Source organism: Salvelinus namaycush, chromosome 17 (assembly GCF_016432855.1).
Source record: "Salvelinus namaycush isolate Seneca chromosome 17, SaNama_1.0, whole genome shotgun sequence".
In the NCBI taxonomy this organism is placed as follows: domain Eukaryota; kingdom Metazoa; phylum Chordata; class Actinopteri; order Salmoniformes; family Salmonidae; genus Salvelinus; species Salvelinus namaycush.
Genome location: NC_052323.1, coordinates 30,357,896 through 30,385,809, shown reverse-complemented (window position 1 = coordinate 30,385,809; position 27,914 = coordinate 30,357,896). Strand labels below are relative to the sequence as shown.

At 44.3% G+C, this 27,914-nt stretch overlaps 1 protein-coding gene across 1 annotated transcript in view; it reads left to right on the top strand.

Annotated features, from left to right (window-relative positions):
* Positions 1 to 5,213, top strand: part of LOC120062178 (protocadherin Fat 2-like) — a 63,031-nt gene extending 57,818 nt beyond the window's left edge. The window contains exons 25-27 of the mRNA XM_039011984.1: positions 3,162 to 3,261; positions 3,642 to 4,089; positions 4,675 to 5,213. Coding sequence (XP_038867912.1) covers positions 3,162 to 3,261; positions 3,642 to 4,089; positions 4,675 to 5,213 — 1,087 coding nt within the window. The remainder of the gene's footprint in view (positions 1 to 3,161; positions 3,262 to 3,641; positions 4,090 to 4,674) is intronic.
* Positions 5,214 to 27,914: the final 22,701 nt, after the last annotated feature.

The window sequence follows — 27,914 nt, the reverse complement described above, 5'->3', positions numbered from 1 at the left end:
GATGAGCTTTGAGGGCACTATAGTGTTGAACGCTGAGCTGTAGTCAATGAATAACATTCTCACATAGTTGTTCCTTTTGTCCAGGTGGGAAAGGGCAGTGTGGAGTGCAATAGAGATTGCATCATCTGTGGATCTGTTTGGGCGGTATGCAAATTGGAGTGGGTCTAGGCTTTCTGGGATAATTGTGTTGATGTGAGCCATTACCAGCCTTTCAAAGCACTTCAGGGCTATGGACGTGAGTGTACGGGTCTGTAGTCATTTAGGCAAGTTGCCTTCGTGTTCTTGGGCATAGGGACTATGGTGGTCTGCTTGAAACATGTTGGTATTACAGACTCAATCAGGGACATGTTGAAAATGTCAGTGAAGACACCTGCCAGGTGGTCAGCACATGCCCGGAGCACACGTCCTGGTAATCCGTCTGGCGCCGCAGCCTTGTGAATGCTGACCTGTTGAAAGGTCTTACTCACGTAGGCTACGGAGAGCGTGATCACACAGTCGTGCGGAACAGCTGATGCTCTCATGCATGCCATAGTGTTGCTTGCCTCAAAGCGAGCATAGAAGTGATTTAGCTCGTCTGGTAGGCTCGTGTCACTGGGCAGCTCGCGGCTGTGCTTCCCTTTGTAGTCTGTAATAGTTTGCAAGCCCTGCCACATAAGACGAGCGTCGGAGCCGGTGTAGTATGATTCAATCTTAGCCCTGTATTGACACTTTGCCTGTTTGATGGTTCGTCGCAGGGTTTCTCATAAGCTTCCGGGTTAGAGTACCGCACCTTGAAATCGGCAGCTCTACCCTTTAGCTCAGTGCGAATGTTGCCTGTAATCCATGGCTTCTGGTTGGGGTATGTACGTACAGTCACTGTGGGGACGACGTCCTCGATGCACTTATTGATAATGCCAGTGACTGATGCGGTGTACTCCTCAATGCCATCGGAAGAATCCCGGAACATGTTCCAGTCTGTGATAGCAAAACAGTCCTGTAGTTTAGCATCTGCTTCATCTGACCACTTTTTTATAGACCGAGTCACTGGTGCTTCCGGCTTTAACTTTTGCTTGTAAGCAGGAATCAGGAGGATAGAGTTGTGGTCGGATTTACCAAATGGAGGGCGAGGTAGAGCTTTGTACGCGTCTCTGTGTGTGGAGTACAGGTGATCTAGAATTTTTTTCCCCTGTGGTTGCACATTTAACATGTTGATAGAAATTAGGTAGAACTGATTTAAGTTTCCCTGCATTAAAGTCGTTGAGTGTGAGGTTATTTTCCTGACACCTTACTCCGAGGGACCTCACCCCCTCCCTGTAGGCCGTCTCGTCGTTGTTGGTAATCAAGCCTACCACTGTAGTGTTGTCTGCAAACTTGATGATTGAGTTGGAGTGCATGGCCACACAGTCATGGGTGAACAGGGAGTCCAGGAGAGGGCTGAGAACGCACCCTTGTGGGGCCCCAGTGTTGAGGATCAGCGGGGTGGAGAGGTTGTTCCCTACCCTCACCACCTAGGGGCGACCCGTCAGAAAGTCCAGGACCCAGTTGCACAGGGCGGGGTCGAGACCCAGGTTCTCGAGCTTAATAACGAGTTTGGAGGGTACTATGGTGTTAAATGCTGAGCTGTAATCGATGAACAGCATTCTTACATAGGTATTCCTCTTGTGCAGATGGGTTAGGGCAGTGTGCAGTGTGATTGCAATTGCGTCGTCTGTGGACCTATTGGGGCGGTAAGCAAACTGGAGTGGGTCTAGGGTGTCAGGTAGGGTGGAGGTTATATGATCCTTGACTAATCTCTCAAAGTACTTCATGATGACGGAAGTGTGTGCTTCGGGGCGATAACCGTTTATCTCAGTTATCTTAGCTTTCTTGGGAACAGGAACAATAGTGGCCCTCTTAAAGCATGTGGGAACAGCAGACTGGGATAGGGATTGATTGAATATGTCTTTAAACACACCAGCCAGCTGGTCTGTGCATCCTCGCGAGGGTTAGCACGTTTAAATGTTTTACTCATGTTGGCTGCGGTGAAGGAGAGCCCACAGGTTTTGGTAGCGGGCTGTGTCAGTGACACTGTATTGTCCTCAAAGCGAGCAAAGAAGTTGTTTAGTGTATCTGGGAGCAAGACGTTGGGGTCCGCAACGGGGCTGGTTTTATTTTTATAATCTGTGAATGACTGTAGACCCTGCCACATACGTCTCATGTCTAAGCCGTTGAATTGCGACTCTACTTTGTCTCTATACTGACGCTCAGCTTGTTTGATTGCCTTGAGGGAATAGCTACACTGTTTGTATTCAGTCATGTTTCCGGTCGCCTTACCGTGATTAAAAGCAGTGGTTCACGCTTTCAGTTTTGCGCGAATGCTGCCATCAATCCACGGTTTCTGGTTGGGGAAGGATTTAATAGTCACCGTGGGTACAACATCACCGATGCACTTGCTAATAAACTTGCTCACAGAATCAGCTCATACATCAATGTTTACATCAATGTCTGAGGCTATCCGGAACATATCCCAGTCCATGTGATCAAAGCAATCTTGAAGCATTGATTCAGATTGGTCGGACCAGCGCTGAACAGACCTGAGCACGGGCATTTCCTATTTTAGTTTCTGTCTATATGCTGGGAGCAACAAAATGTAGTCATGGTCAGATTTGCCGAAAGGAGGGCAAGTGAGGGCTTTGTATGCGTCGCGGAAGTTACAGTACCAATGATCGATATGGTACAGGTGTTCTGATTCTTTAAGACCTCCTCACCTGCCATATGGTACAGGTGTTCTGATTCTTTAAGACCTCCTCACCTGCCATATGGTACAGGTGTTCTGATTCTTTAAGACCTCCTCACCTGCCATATGGTACAGGTGTTCTGATTCTTTAAGACCTCCTCACCTGCCATATGGTACAGGTGTTCTGATTCTTTAAGACCTCCTCACCTGCCATATGGTACAGGTGTTCTGATTCTTTTTGGTTAGTCACGGAAAATGTTACACGTGCCGTGCTCCTAGTTTGATTGGCTCAGGGGCTGGAGAACAGCATTCGGCATTTTGTACATTTACATGTCCCCAAACTGATTAAGCCTAATTCTGTTGTATGTCCTCCTTCCTTCCTTGAGTACTGAAAGCAAAAAAAACTAATTTCCGTTCTCTGCAAGTTAATGGACAACAAAGTATTCTTCTGCTCCCTCTTCTTTAGGTGTCAGAGCCTAATCGACGGATGCTCCCCCAACCCGTGTCTAGAAGGGTACAACTGTACTTTCTCCGGGGGCTCCATCCACTGCGACCCTCTGCCCCAGGTATTGTAACATGCTAAACTAAGGTACACATAATGCTCTGTGTAACATATCTGGTTTTAGTAGGAATAGGGTGAAATTGCCCTAGATGCTGATATTGGGTCAGTTTAGCCTTTTTCCCCACTACTGGTAAAGGTTATGATTGGGGGGGAGCTGATCCTAGACCTGTACATACAGGAAACTTCACCCCTGGAGAATTTTTGTTAAGCCAGGACTGGCTCCGCTAGGCCCATAACTTATAGTTTTATTTTAGTTTTTGGGAACTCAGTCAGGGTCTCAAACTTCCTGTTGAGAGTTAGGGCGGGGGGTCCCAACCAAATCTCAGCCTTAGACGGCCCTGCTTAAAGCTAACCAAAAGGTGTCCTGTCTCATCCTCAATACAGGTGTACGCCGGGCTGGGCTACATCGAGATAGTGGAGATCTGTGCCAGCTTGATGGGGGTTTTCTTCCTGGTCGGTGTCTTCGTCTGCGTCCGCAAACGTTATGTCCAACAGAAGAAGAAGCCTGTCTGTGTTCAGGACTCCAACGGTTACTTCCAACCCAGTCTGGCCAAATCCATGATGGCCGGCACTCCAAAAGTCAGCCCAATAGAGATGAACATGCTGATGGGCTCTGGTAACGACCTGGATAACATACACAGTCCCTTCAGATCTCTGAGGCCTCGCAGCCAGATGGACCTGGGGCTGGGGTCCCAGGTAAGCCTAAGGGCCGGGAAGCAAAAGCCACAGGGGCCTGTGGTGTGTAGTGTGGCCCCCAACCTCCCTCCTACACCTTCAACCATCTCTGACAATGAGTCCATCAGGAAACACCACTGGGATAAGGACTATGAAGGTGAGTTCATTGAATAAACTTTAATAATCTCCCAGAGGGGAAATTGGAGTGGATACTTTAAGCTAACTGTCTGAGTAGTAATAACTGTGGTAGTAGCTTACTCAACCTGCCGGGCCAGTCTTCACTTTATCCAACACTAAGTGACAGCATTTCATTGAGATGACCAATGAGACACCCAGAAAGTGTCTGAAGGTGAATGATCTGGAGATGTGGAGGATATAACAAAGCCATTATTCATATTATACTCCTTCTCACTTTGTCCTTTAGATCAAAACAATGGAGGTTACTCATCCATACATGGATGTAATCCATTATCAGTTGTGATACATACAGAACATGTGGCATTGAGCAGTAGTCTGGTCAGGCAGGAAATTCCTGCAGAGGATAAGTGTCAAGGTGTTGAACTTTAATAGGTTTTTCATCACTCAGAGGTTATAATACCTTAACTATAATGAGTTGTTTAAGGAGTTGTATAACCGACAAGGACACTTTGAAAATTGGTATGAAGATCCTCTGAAAGGCGATAATACTGAAAGACTATAGTGAATGATAATGAGTGTTCTCTCTCTTTTCCCTGCGGTTCAGTCTACCCTGCTGATCCTGACTACTACGGTCGACCGACCCCCTCGGTCCAAGAGTACCCCCAGGTCCAAGAGTACCCCCAGGTCCAAGAGTTTCCCCAGTTCGACATTGTGGAGGACACCTACGGCTCTGTGACCGCATCAATAGACTCACGTAGAAACTCTCGCTTCGGCGGATTCCCGTTTCCCCTGGAGCGTTCTGACCGTCGCGCTCCCTTACCGCCCTGCTACAGTAACCAGAACCTGGATGACTTCCTGGGGCCTGACGGTCTTCCATTACCCATCTCTCAGTGCCCCAACGAGTACACTGCCATCAGTTACTATCCCACGCAACATGCACAAAGCATGGACAATGTGTCGTCAGGCTACCGGCGCCTCAGCATGCGCCTCAGCGTTGCCACGCCGTCCTACGCTGAGAGTAACTCTCCTCCTCCTCCCCCTCCGCCCCAGCAGGCTAGGCATGCAGGACGGAACTCTCGCTGCTACAACGGGTCTGACATGGTGGAGAGCGACTATGGAAGCTGTGAGGAGGTCATGTTCTAGAATGTTTTAAAGTGTTCTATTCTAGAGTTAAAGATACAGTGCTCCCTATCAGAGGTCTTTTTCAGGGAGAGACTGCAACGTTTCTACGAAAGAGATGATTCTGGAACATTCTACGAGGTGAATTTAATATATTCTATACAGTCAATTCTTAGAATGTCTCCATAAAATGTGATTGATCGGCATCTAAGTGGGCTTGACATTCAGTAGAGTAAATGAAAGAGTCACTCACCTTTTGTTCCACAGGATTGAACAGTATTACAGGATGTTTTATCTGAAACGATGGCAACAAGGCCACGCAACACAAATATATGCTGTACTAAATACTGCAGCAATATCGAACTCGCTCATCTAGACCACTCTCCATCCGAGGGGGAGAGAGACTGGCTTTGGGTGAAACCAATTCCAATAAGAATGAATATGCCTAGACAACTATGTAACAACAAGGTCACGCAACACTGACCGTATAAAGAGAGTGGGTTTACATAAAAAACAATTCCTATAAGAATGAATATGCCTACATTTCATGCAGAAAATAGCTCCATTTAATACAATAATAACAACCGTAATAACCATAAAGATGTCACATAGATTAATACAGTTCCTATTTGTGACCTCACCATTCAGTGATATGGAGTGGGTCTCAAATAGCCCCCTATACCTATGGACCCTGGACCAAAGTAGTGCACTGCGTAGGGAATAGGGTGCCGTTTGGGACGGAGGTCATATGTGACAAAATAATGAAGGGGACTGGATCCTAACAGTGAGAAGAAATCCATACATTTAATGAATAAGTAGATAATAAATATTCACAAATATTACACGTGTTTGTTGTAAAACAGGTTGTCTATTCAATATAACTTTAATTGCTGATATTGCCAATTGTGTAAATAGTGCATAGTGTGGAAGTATTCTGACTTTGATCGCAAAAAACATTTCTCGGAATTGTAACGGTTGGTGGTATTTGGTTATAAACAGTCTTTTGAGTCCGAACACATAAATGTGGTATCTAATCTGACTGTATATAGCCCAACACATAAATGTGGTATCTAATTTGACTGTATATAGCCCAACACATAAATGTGGTATCTAATCTGACTGTATATAACCCAACACATAAATGTGGTATCTAATCTGACTGTATATAGCCCAACACATAAATGTGGTATCTAATCTGACTGTATATAGCCCAACACATAAATGTGGTATCTAATCTGACTGTATATAGCCCAACACATAAATATGGTATCTAATCTGACTGTCTATAGCCCAACACATAAATGTGGTATCTAATCTGACTGTCTATAGCCCAACACATAAATGTGGTATCTAATCTGACTGTATATAGCCCAACACATAAATGTGGTATCTAATCTGACTGTATATAGCCCAACACATAAATGTGGTATCTAATCTGACTGTATATAGCCCAACACATAAATATGGTATCTAATCTGACTGTCTATAGCCCAACACATAAATGTGGTATCTAATCTGACTGTCTATAGCCCAACACATAAATGTGGTATCTAATCTGACTGTATATAGCCCAACACATAAATGTGGTATCTAATCTGACTGTCTATAGCCCAACACATAAATGTGGTATCTAATCTGACTGTCTATAGCCCAACACATAAATGTGGTATCTAATCTGACTGTCTATAGCCCAACACATAAATGTGGTATCTAATCTGACTGTCTATAGCCCAACACATAAATGTGGTATCTAATCTGACTGTCTATAGCCCAACACATAAATGTGGTATCTAATCTGACTGTCTATAGCCCAACACATAAATGTGGTATCTAATCTGACTGTCTATAGCCCAACACATAAATGTGGTATCTAATCTGACTGTCTATAGCCCAACACATAAATGTGGTATCTAATCTGACTGTCTATAGCCCAACAGTACAGAATGTCTATGCAGCTATTATATATGTACAGAATATGCAGGCTTGTTATGATACAAGTGCTCTGTTTGGGCCTGTGTACAGAATGCATTATTCCACATGAATTGTTTTTACATATAGTACATTTAAAGGTTTAACATATTCTACTGCTCAGTCATTTTAAACCAACAGAAATAACAGGTTGGCGGTGAAAAAGGTTGATACTGTAACGCAACGTGACTGTTGGTTACCCATAAAACAACAAATTCTGTGCTTCTACACCCAGGTACAAAACCAACATTACTGTAACAATTTGTTAACACATTTCTATAAGAAAACAGAAAAAAAAACTGGGATAGCATTATCGCTCTGTAATGTGTGTTCTCAAAAGCCTGAGTGCAACATCGGAAGCATGCATTAGGCCTGATAGTGTGCTTGTGTTGTGTAATTGGTGACCAATTAAGTATTTTTGTGTGGAAAGGATATCCATCGCTTTGTTGTAGTGGTTAGTGCGCATGGGTTTGGAGAAGAAGAAAACAAAATCAAGCATTTTCAGTTTGTATGTACAGAATGGCAGCTCATACGTGTGGAGACTGTGGTTGGTCACAGTTCCTTTTCAGTCTGTTGTAAGGGTTCCAGAAACAGGAAGTTTCCTGCAACCAGGAGGGAATCAGCAGGAAATCCGAGAATCATTCAACCAGGATTTCTGGAAATTCAGGGAATTTTGGACAAATTACCAGGATTGTGCAACCCGAGGAGTTATCATGATTTCCCAATGTGTTTATATGTGCTGTGTATGTGTGTGCTAGTCCAATGAGTTCACATGAATGTATTTTTAAGTGTATTATTTTTGTATCAATGTGAGGTGTTATGAACCCCATGTTTTTTAAGTTGTTTCTCTGTGAGAGATTTTTAAGTCATGTTGTAATTCCCATTTTGTTTTCAACGCTGTAAAAGACACCATGAATAAAATATGATCTTATATTAACAATTATACTTTGTCAGTAATTATTGTAATCCTTGTATGTGTAATGCGCTGATGCTTTTGAATTGATGTCTATAACATTGTCCCCAGGTTCTAACCCCCTACATATACATGCAGCGCCAGCAGTGACCACAAGGAGACACAATTTGATGATGTCACAATAACTTCCCTTGTTACCAGCGTAATGTTCAACAATGCATTATCATATTGGTAGAATAAAACTCCCTTCTCCTTCAAAACATGTATCATTTTACAAAACAATTTTCCCTTTGTGAAGACCAGATGTTTTTTTCCCCCCACATTAAGCCTACTCGGAGACACAGTGTCACGGTCACTTATCGCTCTAATTTCTATGTCATTTTTTCCCTTCTGAGTTCCCAGTAGTCTTGAACGCATTGAAGTCGGAGATTTCCTAGTTCCCGAGTTCCCAGTTGTGTGAACACAGCATTAGTCTCAGCGAAGGGAGAGAGAGAACAACAGAGGGTTCACCTCTCACGGTCCCTGACTGCTCTCTCCTTCCTTTCCTCCAGTGAGACTGACTAGAGAGAGGGGACATCGTCTTCCATCTGATGGTGAAACTCGAGTCGCACCGTATCTGCCTCATGCACACAATCATGTTGATCATGTGACCAGAGAAAGTTAAATATTCCCCTATATTGATAAACACGACGAGCTGCTAATAACAATAAAAACACATAGCTATCGATACACTTGGCTACACATTCATTGCAGCACCAGGGGAAGTATGGAAAAGGAGGTTTTATGTTTTGTAATAGTGTTGAATAAAAACCTTGTTGACAGTGCTTAATAAAAACTTAGACGTGAACTCACTCATCAAAACAGCAGCTCTTCGCTGTAGTCTTTGACAGTCTCTCTCTCTCTCTCTGGTCAAGGTTTTAAAAGTTATGAATCTCACGTACTGTAGGCTAGTATGAAATGTTGCTGTGGTCGGGGTTGTGGAAACTGTAGTCACGGTGATTTGAGATATCCCATTGGCCAACGCAGTAGGCACACTCAATTTAGTCACAGATCTCTCCATCTGTCTGGTAGGTGGAGTTTGGATTCCCTCCGTCTGGTAGGTGGAGTTTGTCTTCCCTCCGTCTGGTAGGTGGAGTTTGTCTTCCCTCCGTCTGGTAGGTGGAGTTTGTCTTCCATCCGTCTGGTAGGTGGAGTTTGTCTTCCCTCCGTCTGGTAGGTGGAGTTTGTCTTCCATCCGTCTGGTAGGTGGAGTTTGTCTTCCCTCCGTCTGGTAGGTGGAGTTTGTCTTCCCTCCGTCTGGTAGGTGGAGTTTGTCTTCCATCCGTCTGGTAGGTGGAGTTTGTCTTCCCTCTGTCTGGTAGGTGGAGTTTGTCTTCCCTCCGTCTGGTAGGTGGAGTTTGTCTTCCCTCCATCTGGTAGGTGGAGTTTGTCTTCCCTCCATCTGGTAGGTGGAGTTTGTCTTCCCTCCATCTGGTAGGGGGAGTTTGTCTTCCCTCCATCTGGTAGGTGGAGTTTGTCTTCCCTCCATCTGGTAGGTGGAGTTTGTCTTCCCTCCATCTGGTAGGTGGAGTTTGTCTTCCCTCCATCTGGTAGGTGGAGTTTGTCTTCCCTCCATCTGGTAGGTGGAGTTTGTCTTCCCTCCATCTGGTAGGTGGAGTTTGTCTTCCCTCCATCTGGTAGGTGGAGTTTGTCTTCCCTCCATCTGGTAGGTGGAGTTTGTCTTCCCTCCGTCTGGTAGGTGGAGTTTGTCTTCCCTCCGTCTGGTAGGTGGAGTTTGTCTTCCCTCCGTCTGGTAGGTGGAGTTTGTCTTCCCTCCATCTGGTAGGTGGAGTTTGTCTTCCCTCCATCTGGTAGGTGGAGTTTGTCTTCCCTCCATCTGGTAGGGGGAGTTTGTCTTCCCTCCATCTGGTAGGTGGAGTTTGTCTTCCCTCCATCTGGTAGGTGGAGTTTGTCTTCCCTCCATCTGGTAGGTGGAGTTTGTCTTCCCTCCATCTGGTAGGTGGAGTTTGTCTTCCCTCCATCTGGTAGGGGGAGTTTGTCTTCCCTCCATCTGGTAGGTGGAGTTTGTCTTCCCTCCATCTGGTAGGTGGAGTTTGTCTTCCCTCCATCTGGTAGGTGGAGTTTGTCTTCCCTCCGTCTGGTAGGTGGAGTTTGTCTTCCCTCCGTCTGGTAGGTGGAGTTTGTCTTCCCTCCGTCTGGTAGGTGGAGTTTGTCTTCCCTCCGTCTGGTAGGTGGAGTTTGTCTTCCCTCCGTCTGGTAGGTGGAGTTTGTCTTCCCTCCGTCTGGTAGGTGGAGTTTGTCTTCCCTCCGTCTGGTAGGTGGAGTTTGTCTTCCCTCCGTCTGGTAGGCGGAGTTTGTCTTCCCTCCGTCTGGTAGGCGGAGTTTGTCTTCCCTCCGTCTGGTAGGCGGAGTTTGTCTTCCCTCCGTCTGGTAGGCGGAGTTTGTCTTCCCTCCATCTGGTAGGGGGAGTTTGTCTTCCCTCCGTCTGGTAGGTGGAGTTTGTCTTCCCTCCATCTGGTAGGTGGAGTTTGTCTTCCCTCCATCTGGTAGAGGGAGTTTGTCTTCCCTCCGTCTGGTAGGTGGAGTTTGTCTTCCCTCCGTCTGGTAGGTGGAGTTTGTCTTCCCTCCATCTGGTAGGTGGAGTTTGTCTTCCCTCCATCTGGTAGGTGGAGTTTGTCTTCCCTCCATCTGGTAGGGGGAGTTTGTCTTCCCTCCATCTGGTAGGTGGAGTTTGTCTTCCCTCCATCTGGTAGGTGGAGTTTGTCTTCCCTCCATCTGGTAGGTGGAGTTTGTCTTCCCTCCATCTGGTAGGTGGAGTTTGTCTTCCCTCCATCTGGTAGGTGGAGTTTGTCTTCCCTCCATCTGGTAGGGGGAGTTTGTCTTCCCTCCATCTGGTAGGTGGAGTTTGTCTTCCCTCCATCTGGTAGGTGGAGTTTGTCTTCCCTCCATCTGGTAGGTGGAGTTTGTCTTCCCTCCATCTGGTAGGTGGAGTTTGTCTTCCCTCCATCTGGTAGGGGGAGTTTGTCTTCCCTCCGTCTGGTAGGTGGAGTTTGTCTTCCCTCTGTCTGGTAGGTGAAGTTTGTCTTCCCTCCATCTGGTAGGTGGAGTTTGTCTTCCCTCCATCTGGTAGGTGGACTGGTAGGTGGAGTTTGTCTTCCCTCCGTCTGGTAGGGGGAGTTTGTCTTCCCTCCATCTGGTAGGTGGAGTTTGTCTTCCCTCCATCTGGTAGGTGGACTGGTAGGTGGAGTTTGTCTTCCCTCCGTCTGGTAGGGGGAGTTTGTCTTCCCTCCGTCTGGTAGGGGGAGTTTGTCTTCCCTCCGTCTGGTAGGGGGAGTTTGTCTTCCCTCCGTCTGGTAGGGGGAGTTTGTCTTCCCTCCGTCTGGTAGGTGGAGTTTGTCTTCCCTCCGTCTGGTAGGTGGAGTTTGTCTTCCCTCATTCTGGTAGGTGGAGTTTGTCTTCCCTCCGTCTGGTAGGTGGAGTTTGTCTTCCCTCCGTCTGGTAGGTGGAGTTTGTCTTCCCTCCGTCTGGTAGGTGGAGTTTGTCTTCCCTCCGTCTGGTAGGTGGAGTTTGTCTTCCCTCCGTCTGGTAGGGGGAGTTTGTCTTCCCTCCGTCTGGTAGGGGGAGTTTGTCTTCCCTCCATCTGGTAGGTGGAGTTTGTCTTCCCTCCGTCTGGTAGGTGGAGTTTGTCTTCCCTCCGTCTGGTAGGTGGAGTTTGTCTTCCCTCCGTCTGGTAGGTGGAGTTTGTCTTCCCTCCGTCTGGTAGGTGGATTTTGTCTTCCCTCCGTCTGGTAGGGGGAGTTTGTCTTCCCTCCATCTGGTAGGTGGAGTTTGTCTTCCCTCTGTCTGGTAGGTGGAGTTTGTCTTCCCTCCATCTGGTAGGTGGAGTTTGTCTTCCCTCCATCTGGTAGGTGGAGTTTGTCTTCCCTCCATCTGGTAGGTGGAGTTTGTCTTCCCTCCATCTGGTAGGTGGAGTTTGTCTTCCCTCCGTCTGGTAGGTGGAGTTTGTCTTCCCTCCGTCTGGTAGGTGGAGTTTGTCTTCCCTCCGTCTGGTAGGGGGAGTTTGTCTTCCCTCCGTCTGGTAGGGGGAGTTTGTCTTCCCTCCGTCTGGTAGGGGGAGTTTGTCTTCCCTCCGTCTGGTAGGGGGAGTTTGTCTTCCCTCCGTCTGGTAGGGGGAGTTTGTCTTCCCTCCGTCTGGTAGGCTGAGTTTGTCTTCCCTTCGTCTGGTAGGTGGAGTTTGTCTTCCCTCCGTCTGGTAGGTGGAGTTTGTCTTCCCTCCGTCTGGTAGGTGGAGTTTGTCTTCCCTCCGTCTGGTAGGTGGAGTTTGTCTTCCCTCCGTCTGGTAGGCTGAGTTTGTCTTCCCTCCGTCTGGTAGGTGGACTGGTAGGTGGAGTTTGTCTTTAAAGACAAATGAAATGGTTCGACACGGGAACACTTTGACTACCCGGTACGTAGGGCTTCTGAATTTCAAAAAAGAAGTGCAAGCCTTTATTGTTGGCTTTTCTACAGAAATGGTTGGTGATCAACTAGGTTGGTGACCACTGATTTAGATGGGTGACTGAGGGTTGAGAAATCTCAGAGGCTCAATGTTCTGTACCCTGGTCTACAGTAGTACACTACCCTATGGGCCCTGGTCTACAGTAGTACACTACCATATGGGCCCTGGTCTACAGTAGTACACTACCCTATGGGCCCTGGTCAACAGTAGTACACTACCCTATGGGCCCTGGTCAACAGTAGTACACTACCCTATGGGCCCTGGTCAACAGTAGTGCTCTATAAAGGGAATAGGGTATGTTTTGGGAATCACACAGGGTCATTGAGTTGGAACACAACACACTCATTTTGGTGGGTAATTGAACTACATAAAAATGACTATGACATGGGCCTGAACTTTCCCCTAATTACCAAAATGATATTGCTACATTCACAGCAATGCAATTATAGTAATCATAATTATATCACTCCCAACACACACACACACACACACACACACACACACACACACACACACACACACACACACACACACACACACACACACACACACACACACACACACACACACACCTGGTGAGGGTGTTGTTAGTCAGCAGCATCCCCTCACTGACAACCCTTTGTTTAGACCCGCTGTGTAGTAAGTCATCACATCCACCCAGCTGTCAATCACTCCCCAGGCCTGTCAGTCTCCATCAGGCTCTCAGACACTACCCTCTCTCTAAAAACATGACACCGTTGAAAAACTAGCCTCTCTAAAAACATGACACCATCCAGACAGGTGTGTGTGTGTGTGTGTGTGTGTGTGTGTGTGTGTGTGTGTGTGTGTGTGTGTGTGTGTGTGTGTGTGTGTGTGTGTGTGTGTGTGTGTGTGTGTGTGTGTGTGTGTGTGTGTGTGTGTGTGAAGTCTAGTTTGTCCATAGTGATTACAGTGAGAGGTATCCCTACTGTCTAGTTTGTCCATAGTGATTACAGTGAGAGGTATCCCTACTGTCCAGTCTGTCCATAGTGATTACAGTGAGAGGTATCCCTACTGTCCAGTCTGTCCATAGTAATTACAGTGAGAGGTATCCTACTGTCTAGTCTGTCCATAGTCCATAGTGATTACAGTGAGAGGTATCATACTGTCCAGTCTGTCCATAGTGATTACAGTGAGAGGTATCCTACTGTCCAGTTTGTCCATAGTGATTACAGTGGGAGGTATCATACTGTTCAGTCTGTCCATAGTGAATACAGTGAGAGGTATCCTACTGTCTAGTCTGTCCATAGTGATTACAGTAAGAGGTATCCTACTGTCCAGTCTGTCCATAGTGATTACAGTGAGAGGTATCATACTGTCCAGTCTGTCCATAGTGATTACAGTGAGAGGTATCCTACTGCCCAGATTGTCCATAGTGATTACAGTGAGAGGTATCCCTACTGTCCAGTCTGTCCATAGTAATTACAGTGAGAGGTATCCTACTGTCTAGTCTGTCCATAGTCCATAGTGATTACAGTGAGAGGTATCATACTGTCCAGTCTGTCCATAGTGATTACAGTGAGAGGTATCCTACTGTCCAGTTTGTCCATAGTGATTACAGTGGGAGGTATCATACTGTTCAGTCTGTCCATAGTGAATACAGTGAGAGGTATCCTACTGTCTAGTCTGTCCATAGTGATTACAGTAAGAGGTATCCTACTGTCCAGTCTGTCCATAGTGATTACAGTGAGAGGTATCATACTGTCCAGTCTGTCCATAGTGATTACAGTGAGAGGTATCCTACTGCCCAGATTGTCCATAGTGATTACAGTGAGAGGTATCATACTGTCCAGTCTGTCCATAGTGATTACAGTGAGAGGTATCCCTACTGTCCAGTCTGTCCATAGTGATTACAGTGAGAGGTATCCCTACTGTCCAGTCTGTCCATAGTGATTACAGTGAGAGGTATCCCTACTGTCCAGTCTGTCCATAGTGATTACAGTGAGAGGTATCCCTACTGTCTAGTCTGTCCATAGTGATTACAGTGAGAGGTATCCCTACTGTTCAGTCTGTCCATAGTGATTACAGTGAGAGGTATCCTACTGTCCAGTTTGTCCATAGTGATTACAGTGAGAGGTATCCTACTGTCCAGTTTGTCCATAGTGATTACAGTGAGAGGTATCCTACTGTCCAGTCTGTCCATAGTGATTACAGTGAGAGGTATCCTACTGTCCAGTTTGTCCATAGTGATTACAGTGAGAGGTATCCCTACTGTCCAGTCTGTCCATAGTGATTACAGTGAGAGGTATCATACTGTCCAGTCTGTCCATAGTGATTACAGTGAGAGGTATCATACTGTCCAGTCTGTCCATAGTGATTACAGTGAGAGGTATCCCTACTGTCTAGTCTTTCCATAGTCCATAGTTATTACAGTGAGAGGTATCCTACTGTCCAGTCTGTCCATAGTGATTACAGTGAGAGGTATCATACTGTTCAGTCTGTCCATAGTGATTACAGTGAGAGGTATCCCTACTGTCTAGTTTGTCCATAGTGATTACAGTGAGAGGTATCCCTACTGTTCAGTCTGTCCATTGTGATTACAGTGAGAGATATCATACTGTCCAGTCTGTCCATAGTGATTACAGTGAGAGGTATCCCTACTGTCTAGTCTGTCCATAGTGATTACAGTGAGAGGTATCCCTACTGTCCAGTCTGTCCATAGTGATTACAGTGAGAGGTATCCCTACTGTCTAGTCTGTCCATAGTGATTACATTGACAGGTATCCCCAATGTTCAGTCTTTCCATAGTGATTACAGTGAGAGGTATCCCTACTGTCCAGTCTGTCCATAGTGATTACAGTGAGAGGTATCCCTACTGTCCATTCTGTCCATAGTGATTACAGTGAGAGGTATCCCTACTGTCTAGTCTGTCCATAGTGATTACAGTGAGAGGTATCATACTGTTCAGTCTGTCCATAGTGATTACAGTGAGAGGTATCCTACTGTCCAGTCTGTCCACAGTGATTACAGTGAGAGGTATCATACTGTCCAGTCTGTCCATAGTGATTACAGTGAGAGGTATCCCTACTGTCTAGTCTTTCCATAGTCCATAGTTATTACAGTGAGAGGTATTGTACTGTCTAGTCTGTCCATAGTGATTACAGTGAGAGGTATCCCTACTGTCTAGTTTGTCCATAGTGATTACAGTGAGAGGTATCCCTACTGTTCAGTCTGTCCATAGTGATTACAGTGAGAGGTATCATACTGTCCAGTCTGTCCATAGTGATTACAGTGAGAGGTATCCCTACTGTCTAGTCTTTCCATAGTCCATAGTTAATACAGTGAGAGGTATCCCTACTGTTCAGTCTGTCCATAGTGATTACAGTGAGAGGTATCCCTACTGTCCAGTCTGTCCATAGTGATTACAGTGAGAGGTATCCCTACTGTCCATTCTGTCCATAGTGATTACAGTGAGAGGTATCCCTACTGTCTAGTCTGTCCATAGTGATTACAGTGAGAGGTATCATACTGTTCAGTCTGTCCATAGTGATTACAGTGAGAGGTATCCTACTGTCCAGTCTGTCCATAGTGATTACAGTGAGAGGTATCATACTGTCCAGTCTGTCCATAGTGATTACAGTGAGAGGTATCCCTACTGTCTAGTCTTTCCATAGTCCATAGTTATTACAGTGAGAGGTATTGTACTGTCTAGTCTGTCCATAGTGATTACAGTGAGAGGTATCCCTACTGTCTAGTTTGTCCATAGTGATTACAGTGAGAGGTATCCCTACTGTTCAGTCTGTCCATAGTGATTACAGTGAGAGGTATCATACTGTCCAGTCTGTCCATAGTGATTACAGTGAGAGGTATCCCTACTGTCTAGTCTTTCCATAGTCCATAGTTAATACAGTGAGAGGTATCCCTACTGTTCAGTCTGTCCATAGTGATTACAGTGAGAGGTATCATACTGTCTAGTTCAGGGGTGTCAAACTCATTCCACGGAGGGCCTAGTGTCTGCAGGTTTTTGGTTTTTCCTTTCAATAAAGCCCTAGACAACCAGGTGTGGGGAGTTCCTAACTAATTAGTGATGTTAATTCATCAATCAAGTACAAGGGAGGAGCGAAAACCCGCAGACACTCGGCCCCCCGTGGAATGAGTTTGACACCTGTGGTCTAGTTTGTCCATAGTGATTACAGTGAGAGGTATCCTACTGTCTAGTTTGTCCATAGTGATTACAGTGAGAGGTATCCCTACTGTCTAGTTTGTCCATAGTAATTACAGTGAGAGGTATCCCTACTGTCCAGTCTGTCCATAGTGATTACAGTGAGAGGTATCCTACTGTCCAGTCTGTCCATAGTGATTACAGTGAGAGGTATCCTACTGTCCAGTTTGTCCATCGTGATTACAGTGAGAGGTATCATACTGTCCAGTCTGTCCATAGTGATTACAGTGAGAGGTATCATACTGTCCAGTCTGTCCATAGTGATTACAGTGAGAGGTATCATACTGTCCAGTCTGTCCATAGTGATTACAGTGAGAGGTATCATACTGTCCAGTCTGTCCATAGTGATTACAGTGAGAGGTATCCCACTGTCTAGTCTGTCCATAGTGATTACAGTGAGAGGTATCATACTGTCTAGTTTGTCCATAGTGATTACAGTGAGAGGTATCCCTACTGTCCAGTCTGTCCATAGTGATTACAGTGAGAGGTATCCCTACTGTTCAGTCTGTCCATAGTGATTACAGTGAGAGGTATCCTACTGTCCAGTCTGTCCATAGTGATTACAGTGAGAGGTATCCTACTGTCCAGTTTGTCCATAGTGATTACAGTGAGAGGTATCCTACTGTCCAGTTTGTCCATAGTGATTACAGTGAGAGGTATCCCTACTGTCCAGTCTGTTCATAGTGATTACAGTGAGAGGTTTTCTACTGTCTAGTCTTTCCATAGTCCATAGTGATTACAGTGAGAGGTATCCTACTGTCTAGTCTTTCCATAGTCCATAGTGATTACAGTGAGAGGTATCATACTGTCCAGTCTATCCATAGTGATTACAGTGAGAGGTATCCCTACTGTCCAGTCTGTCCATAGTGATTACAGTGAGAAGTATTCTACTGTCTAGTCTTTCCATAGTCCATAGTGATTACAGTGAGAGGTATCCTACTGTCTAGTCTTTCCATAGTCCATAGTGATTACAGTGAGAGGTGTCCCTACTGTCCAGTCTGTCCATAGTGATTACAGTGAGAGGTATCCCTACTGTCCAGTCTGTCCATAGTGATTACAGTGAGAGGTATCCCTACTGTCCAGTCTGTCCATAGTAATTACAGTGAGAGGTATCCTACTGTCTAGTCTGTCCATAGTGATTACAGTGAGAGGTATCCTACTGTCTAGTCTGTCCTTAGTGATTACAGTGAGAGGTATCCTACTGTCTAGTCTGTCCATAGTGATTACAGTGAGAGGTATCCTACTGTCCAGTCTGTCCATAGTGATTACAGTGAGAGGTATCATACTGTCCAGTTTGTCCATAGTGATTACAGTGAGAGGTATCATACTGTCCAGTCTGTCCATAGTGATTACAGTGAGAGGTATCATACTGTCCAGTCTGTCCATAGTGATTACAGTGAGAGGTATCCCACTGTCCAGTCTGTCCATAGTGATTACAGTGAGAGGTATCCCACTGTCCAGTCTGTCCATAGTGATTACAGTGAGAGGTATCCCACTGTCTAGTCTTTCCATAGTCCATAGTGATTACAGTGAGAGGTATCCCTACTATCCAGTCTGTCCATATTGATTACAGTGAGAGGTATCCCTACTGTCCAGTCTGTCCATAGTGATTACAGTGAGAGTTATCCCTACTGTCCAGTCTGTCCATAGTGATTACAGTGAGAGATATCCCTACTGTCCAGTCTGTCCATAGGGATTACAGTGAGAGGTATCCTACTGTCTAGTCTGTCCATAGTGATTACAGTGAGAGGTATCCCTACTGTCTAGTTTGTCCATAGTGATTACAGTGAGAGGTATCCCTACTGTCCAGTCTGTCCATAGTGATTACAGTGAGAGGTATCCCTACTGTCTAGTTTATCCATAGTGATTACAGTGAGAGGTATCCTACGGTCCAGTCTGTCCATAGTGATTACAGTGAGAGGTATCCCTACTGTCTAGTTTGTCCATAGTGATTACAGTGAGAGGTATCCTACTGTCCAGTCTGTCCATAGTGATTACAGTGAGAGGTATCCCTACTGTCCAGTCTGCCCATAGTGATTACAGTGAGAGGTATCCTACTGTCCAGTCTGTCCATAGTGATTACAGTGAGAGATATCCTACTGTCCAGTCTGTCCATAGTGATTACAGTGAGAGGTATCCCTACTGTCTAGTTTGTCCATAGTGATTACAGTGAGAGGTATCCTACTGTCCAGTCTGTCCATAGTGATTACAGTGAGAGGTATCCCTACTGTCTAGTTTGTCCATAGTGATTACAGTGAGAGGTATCCCTACTGTCCAGTCTGTCCATCGGGATTACAGTGAGAGGTATCCTACTGTCTAGTCTGTCCACAGTGATTACATTGACAGGTATCCCCAATGTTCAGTCTTTCCATAGTGATTACAGTGAGATGTATCCCTACTGTCTAGTCTGTCCACAGTGATTACATTTGACAGGTATCCCCAATGTTCAGTCTTTCCATAGTGATTACAGTGAGAGATATACCTACTGTCCAGTCTGTCCATAGTGATTACAGTGAGAGGTATCCCTACTGTTCAGTCTGTCCATAGTGATTACAGTGAGAGGTATCCTACAGTCCAGTTTGTCCATAGTGATTACAGTGAGAGGTATCCTACTGTCCAGTTTGTCCATAGTGATTACAGTGAGAGGTATCCTACTGTCCAGTCTGTCCATAGTGATTACAGTGAGAGGTATCCTACTGTCCAGTTTGTCCATAGTGATTACAGTGAGAGGTATCCCTACTGTTCAGTCTGTCCATAGTGATTACAGTGAGATGTATCCCACTGTCCAGTTTGTCCATAGTGATTACAGTGAGAGGTATCATACTGTCCAGTCTGTCCATAGTGATTACAGTGAGAGGTATCCTACAGTCCAGTTTGTCCATAGTGATTACAGTGAGAGGTATCCTACTGTCCAGTTTGTCCATAGTGATTACAGTGAGAGGTATCCTACTGTCCAGTCTGTACATAGTGATTACAGTGAGAGGTATCCTACTGTCCAGTTTGTCCATAGTGATTACAGTGAGAGGTATCCCTACTGTTCAGTCTGTCCATAGTGATTACAGTGAGATGTATCCCACTGTCCAGTTTGTCCATAGTGATTACAGTGAGAGGTATCCTACTGTCCAGTTTGTCCATAGTGATTACAGTGAGAGGTATCCTACTGTCCAGTTTGTCCATAGTGATTACAGTGAGAGGTATCCTACTGTCCAGTTTGTCCATAGTGATTACAGTGAGAGGTATCATACTGTCTAGTCTGTCCACAGTGATTACACTGACAGGTATCCCCAATGTTCAGTCTTTCCATAGTGATTACAGTGAGAGATATACCTACTGTCCAGTCTGTCCATAGTGATTACAGTGAGAGGTATCCTACTGTCCAGTCTGTCCATAGTGATTACAGTGAGAGGTATCCCTACTGTCTAGTTTGTCCATAGTGATTACAGTGAGAGGTATCCCTACTGTCCAGTCTGTCCATAGGGATTACAGTGAGAGGTATCCTACTGTCTAGTCTGTCCACAGTGATTACACTGACAGGTATCCCCAATGTTCAGTCTTTCCATAGGGATTACAGTGAGAGGTATCCTACTGTCTAGTCTGTCCACAGTGATTACACTGACAGGTATCCCCAATGTTCAGTCTGTCCATAGTGATTACAGTGAGAGGTATCCCAAGATGACCTGTGTCTGCCCTGTACCAGACTCCTATGATACGTTTCTTACCTCTGACATTTGGAGTGAAACTCAGTGTATGGACAAAGTGCTACTTATCTTCTCCTAAGATACCTAGTGGTTAAGACAAGGTTCTACTTATCTATTAGGATACCTAGTGATTGAGACAAGGTTCTACTTATCTTCTCCTTACATACCAAGTGGTTGAGACAAGGTTCTAATATTCTAAGATACCAAGTGGTTGAGGCAAGGTGCTACTTATCCTTACCTAGGATACCTAGAAGTTGAGACAAGGTTCTACTTATCTTCTCCTAACATACCTAGTGGTTGAGACAAGGTTCTACTTATCTTCTCCTAACATACCTAGTGGTTGAGACAAGGTTCTACTTATCTTCTCCTAACATACCTAGTGGTTGAGACAAGGTTCTACTTATCTTCTCCTAACATACCTAGTGGTTGAGACAAGGTTCTACTTATCTTCTCCTAACATACCTAGAAGTTGAGACAAGGTTCTACTTATCTTCTCCTAACATACCAAGTGGTTGAGACAAGGTTCTACTTATCTTCTCCTAACATACCTAGAAGTTGAGACAAGGTTCTACTTATCTTCTCCTAACATACCAAGTGGTTGAGACAAGGTTCTACTTATCTTCTCCTAACATACCTAGAAGTTGAGACAAGGTTCTACTTATCTTCTCCTAACATACCTAGTGGTTGAGAAAAGGTTCTACTTATCTTCTCCTAACATACCTAGTGGTTGAGACAAGGTTCTACTTATCTTCTCCTAACATACCTAGTGGTTGAGTCTGATTTCCTCTCCAAGCATAAGGCTACATAAACATGGCATATGATGATGCTATGGCAACAGGAATTATGTTAATAGAATGTTTTAAATTGTCTTTTTTTAAATGTTTCCCCCATTGATAATTGTTTTATTTTATTATGAGTACAGTACATAGACACACAACCATACATATGACTACAATAACAACATCCCAGAAAGACAGTGATAATGTCCAGAGACCATATGACTACAATAACAACATCTCACAAAGACAGTGATAATGTCCAGAGACGATATGACTACAATAACAACATCCCAGAAAGACAGTGATAATGTCCAGAGACCATATGACTACAATAACAACATCTCACAAAGACAATGATAATGTCCAGAGACCATATGACTACAATAACAACATCTCACAAAGACAATGATAATGTCCAGAGACCATATGACTACAATAACAACATCTCACAAAGACAATGATAATGTCCAGAGACCATATGACTACAATAACAACATCTCACAAAGACAATGATAATGTCCAGAGACCATATGACTACAATAACAACATCTCACAAAGACAATGATAATGTCCAGAGACCATATGACTACAATAACATCTCACAATGACAATGATAATGTCCAGAGACGATATGACTACAATAACAACATCCCAGAAAGACAGTGATAATGTCCAGAGACCATATGACTACAATAACAACATCTCACAAAGACAATGATAATGTCCAGAGACCATATGACTACAATAACAACATCTCACAAAGACAATGATAATGTCCAGAGACGATATGACTACAATAACAACATCCAAAGACTGTTGGATGATCATTTTACTTTGGATGACCTGTTTAAAGTATCTTCATTTCCAGGCAGGTGGTGGTTCCTCAAGCTAAGTATTTATCCTTTCACATGCTTAGAGTAGAGCCATAGAGGAAGAGGCGAACTGAGAGGGTTTACTCTGCCCAAGATGTGTCCACGTTAAGCAGATCATGAATTATTAAAGGTCAACTGCACTTCCTGATTTGGCCTCATTTTAGATTTTTGTTCATGAAGAAATCCTAGAGGCCATTACCGAATTCAAAGGCTAGTTGGTTTCTGGGTGTGGTTTGATGAGGGTGTCTTGTGTATGTGTTCACAGGTGGGAAGTTAGCAAAATGATTTCACCGCTGGTGTGTGACCTTGGCAAAGTTGGTTTGACTTTGGATAACCGATCTCCGGAGCTAGTTAGGGCCGTCAATAAATTACACTATGTAAATAAGACAATATTTTCATGTTTTATGCCTTTTAGTTTTGTTATTAAATGTGTTCAATATTTGTATATCAATTTCAACAATTTATAGTTGGTTTGAGGATTTTAAGTCACTGAAATTTGTAGCTATTGGAATTTTAACATATTGTCCCATGTACATTGTGCAATTTACAGATGGTCCCTAACTAGCCACATAAGGGTATCCAAAGTCAACCCAAATTTACCAAAGGGATTCCAGTCGGATCACGTGCAGCTGCACTCTGAACTGATGATTATTTGTGTGCTGCCAGCTGTGGATATGTGGACAGTATTGAAACAAACCCAACATTAATTTAAGTTGTGATGCAGTCATGACCACGAGTCTCACAAAACTCTGTTTTGGATGAGACTGACTTCATGGGGTGTGGAAGAGACTTCCTGACACACAAGGAGCTATAGTGGTGGAGGTGCATACTGGGAAATAGCGAGTCATTCGGGACGTGCGAGGTTCGACTTCAAACAAGGAAGCGAAACAGAATCCATCGTTCTACAGTTGAAGTCGGAAGTTTACCTACACTTATGTTGGAGTCATTAAAACTCGTTTTTCAACCACTCCACTAATTTCTTGTTAACAAACTATAGTTTTGGCAAGTCGGTTAGGACATCTACTTTGTGTATGACAATTTTTCCAACAATTGTTTATAGACAGATTATTTCACTTATAATTCACTTTATCGCAATTCCAGTGGGTCAGAAGTTTACATACACTAAGGTGACTGTGCCTTTAAACAGCTTGGAAAATTCCAGAGAATTATGTCATGGCTTTAGAAGCTTCAGTTAGGCTAAATTACATAATTTGAGTCAATTGGAGGTGTACCTGTGGATGTATTTCAAGGCCTACCTTCAAACTCAGTGCTTCTTTGCTTGACATCATGGGAAAATCAAAGGAAATCAGCCAAGACCTCAGAAAAAGATTTGTAGACCTCCACAAGTCTGGTTCATCCTTGGGAGCAATTGCCAAACGCCTGAAGGTACCACATTAATCTGTTCAAACAATAGCACGCAAGTATAAACACCATGAGACCACGCAGTCATCATACCGCTCAGGAAGGAGACGCGTTCTATCTCCTAGAGATTAACGTACTTTGGTGCGAAAAGTGCAAATCATTCCCAGAACAACAGCAAAGGACCTTGTGAAGATGCTGGAGGAAACAGGTACAAAAGTATCTATATCCACTGTAAAACTAGTTCTATATCGACATAACCTGAAAGGCCGCTCAGCAGGGAAGAAGCCACTGCTCCAAAACCGCCATAAAAAAGCCAGACTACGGTTTGTAATTGCACATGGGGACAAAGATCGTACTTTTTGGAGAAATGTCCTCTGGTCTGATGAAACAAAAATAGAACTGTTTGGCCATAATGACCATCGTCATGTTTGGAGGAAAAAGGTGGATGCTTGCAAGCCGAAGAACACCATCCCAAACGTGAAGCACAGGGGTGGCAGCATCATGTTGTTGGGGTGCTTTGCTGCAGGAGAGAATGGTGTACATCACACAATAGATGGCATCATGAGGGAGGGAAATTATATGGATATATTGAAGCAAGATCTCAAGACATCAGTCAGGAAGTTAAAGCTTGGTCGCAAATGGGTCTTCCAAATGGACAATGACTTAAGGACAACAAAGTCAAGGTATTGGAGTGGCCAACACAAAGCCCTGACCTCAACCCCATAGAAAATTTGTGGGCAGAACTGAAAGAGTGTGTGTGAGCAAGGAGGACTACAAACCTGACTCAGTTACACCAGCTCTGTCAGGAGGAATGGGCCAAACTTCACCCAACTTATTGTGGGAAGCTTGTGGAAGGCTACCCGAAACGTTTGACCCAAGTTAAACAATTTAAAGCAATGCTACCAAATACTAATTGAGTGTATGTAAACTTCTGACCCACCGGGAATGTGATGAAAGAAATAAAAGCTGAAATAAATCATTCTCTCTACTATTATGCTGAAATTTCACATTCTTAAAATAAAGTGGTGATCCTAACTGACCTAAGACAGGGAATTGTTACTAGGATTAAATGTCAGGAATTGTGAAAAACTGAGGTTAAATGTATTTGGCTAAGGTGTATGTAAACTTCTGAATTCAACTGTATATTGTGGTAGGCTGTTTTAGCAACAGCTGTGCTGGACTGTGGTCGACATGGATGATAGTTCTGATGGTGTGGGTTTGGATGATGATGTCATGGACCTGGATGGTCTGTGGTGAAAAGGAAAAAGATTTGGCTCTGCTATAAGTGTTGCTGGGTGAAGGTAGTGAATGGCCCTGCTATAAGTCCTGCTGGGTAAAGGTAGTGAATGGCCCTGCTATAAGTCCTGCTGGGTGAAGGTATTGAATGACATTGCTATAAGTGCTGCTGGGTGAAGGTAGTGATTGGCCCTGCTATAAGTGCTGCTGGGTGAAGGTAGTGATTGGCCCTGCTATAAGTGCTGCTGGGTGAAGGTAGTGAATGGCCCTGCTATAAGTGCTGCTGGGTGAAGGTAGTGATTGGCCCTGCTATAAGTCCTGCTGGGTGAAGGTAGTGAATGGCCCTGCTATAAGTGCTGCTGGGTGAAGGTAGTGAATGGCCCTGCTATAAGTCCTGCTGGGTGAAGGTAGTGAATGACATTGCTATAAGTGCTGCTGGGTGAAGGTAGTGATTGGCCCTGCTATAAGTCCTGCTGGGTAAAGGTAGTGAATGGCCCTGCTATAAGTCCTGCTGGGTAAAGGTAGTGAATGGCCCTGCTATAAGTGGTGCTGACAGTAGTGGCACTTCTAGTGTTGAGACCGTGAAGAGGGTTAAGGTAGTAAATGGCCCTGCTATAAATGCTGCTGAGAGCAGTGGCACTTCTAGTGTTGAGACCGTGAAGATGAGGGGGTCATTTCTGGGGTTCCGCTATCTATGTCCAAAGAGGGGCAGAGAAGTGAAAGCCTGTCAGTATTATTCATGTTTGAGAAGGTTTTACCTAACAAAGTACAGATGGGCCTCATGCATTTCACTGTTAGAGAGTTTGTCTCACCTCCATTAAGGTGTTTTAATGGCTCTGTGTAAAGGAAAGAAAAGATGTGCCAAGTGTGGAGGGGAACGTGATTATGGTGAATGTGGGAACAATGTCAAGTTAAAGGTTTTAATTGTGTGGGGAGGGGGGGGGGGCAGTGCAGCATTTGGTGGATGCCAGGTGCAGAAAGAGGCTAGAGAGGCTAGATATAAAGATATAACATCACAAGTCTAATAGATTCTGCTGAGCAAATTGGCCCTTGTATTACGCATATTGTTAATGTCTCTCTTGAACAAGGCACCTTTCCCAGGGACATGAAACAAGCTAAAGTTATACCTCTGTATAAGAAGGGGATAAAGTCTGACCCTGGGAATTATAGGCCTGTATCTATCCTCTGTGTAAATTCAAAGATCCTGGAGAGAATTGTACATGAGCAAATGTATGAATATGTTAACAAACAGGGTCTAATGTATGATTTTCAGAAGGGTTTTATAAAAACATACTCCACTGATTCATGTCTACTTTACTTGACTGACTTCATCAGGAAAGAGATTGATGAGGGAAATCTGTGTGGAATGGTACTGCTTGACCTACAGAAGGCCTTTGATACAGTTAACCACTGTCTCCTAAGCTCCAAACTGGAGGCACTGGGGTTAAGCATTATCCCTCTAGGCTGGGTAAAGTCCTATTTATCAGGAAGGGAGCAAGTAGTAGAGGTTCATGGTTCAATGTCTCAGGCAAAACCAATGAGTTGTGGTGTTCCGCAGGAGCGTGCTTGGGCCTCTGCTGTTTTTACTGTATATTAATGATATGAAAGATGCTTGTTCTTGCCGTCTTTTTCTTTATGCGGATGGCTCTACGCTTCTGGTGTCTCACAAAAGTAAAACTATGTTGGAGAGCATACTTAGCACAGAGCTTACTACATTAGCAAATGGCTGGGAGATAATAAGCTATCTCTGCACTTAGGGAAAACTGAAGCAATTCTTTTTGGATCCAGACCTAAATTGTGTAGGTTGTCTGAAATCAGAGTTGAGTTAAGGGGTGAGGTGCTGACTACTAAAACCTCTGTTAGCTACTTGGGATCTATCCTTGATGAAAGCTTGGGAGGTGTGAGCATGGCCAATAAAGTGCTAGGGAAGGTTAATGCCAAGATTAAGTTTTTTGGCAAGAAAGTCCAAGCTGCTTGATAAGGACTCCATGAAGGTGCTAGCTACTGCCCTCATTCAATGTCATTTGGACTATGCTAGTACTTCCTGGTTTGGGGGCTTATCTAAATTTATGAAGGGGAAGCTCCAGATAGCCCAGAATAAGTTGATCAGGGTAGTATTGAAGGTGAGTCCACGTACTCACATAGGCAGGAGCTGCTTTCAGGAACTAAACTGGCTGCCTGTTGAGGCTAGGGTGTCCCAGATTAGACTAGGTTTGGTTTACAGGAGTATTTATGGTCCTGCACCCAGATATTTAAGTGATTACTTTCCTCGTGTTAGGGATGCACACAATGACAGCACCAGATCAGGTGTTGCTGATGTGTGCTTATACAGGTTCAGGAGTAATGCTGGGAAAGGTACTTTCTTGTATACTGGAGCCTCAGAATGGAATGAGTTGCCTCTGCCTATAAAAACAATGTCCTCTCTGGGCAGCTTTAAAAATAAAGTAAAAATATGTTTGATGTCCTCTGTGCCCATATGAATAACCCCTATGATGTAACTGGAATGATGAGATAGATGTTCTTCTTTTATGTTTTTGTTTTATTATTTCACTGCCATACTGTGTTCGACCTTGTCTCAAGAGGACCACAATGGAAATAAGTCCCAGACTTTATTGTGTGTTATCCTCGATGATTTTATTGATGTGCATGTATGGCTTTTAAGTTTTATGTGTGCTTGTTTTTTTAAATGGTCGAATTAATAAACTAAACTAAACATAATATCTCTTATGCAGAGGCTGTGAGGCAGATTGGTGGAACTATTAGGCAGAACGATGGAGATAACAGGTCCAGTCCTGGAATAAGTCGACCTACTGTAGGAAATGTTGCTTATGTTGGTCCAGACACAGAATACAAGACCTGTTCAGAGATTTTGCTCTCACAAATGTGTCGTTTCAATGGACACCTTAATAGTTAATCAGATTGACTTTATAGCCTTCATTGGAAAGGTTATCAACCGGACTGTGTTTGTGGAAAGAACAACTGGCAAGTTGAAGATCATTGTGGGAGCAGCAACAGAGTTTTAAGGAGTAACAGATGTTACTGTCACCATGACTGTTGATATGTTGCCTCCTGATAATACTAATGATGGAATGTTACTGTCACCATGACTGTTGATATGTTGCCTCCTGATAATACTAATGATGGAATGTTACTGTCACCATGACTGTTGATATGTTGCCTCCTGATAATACTAATGATGGAATGTTACTGTCACCATGACTG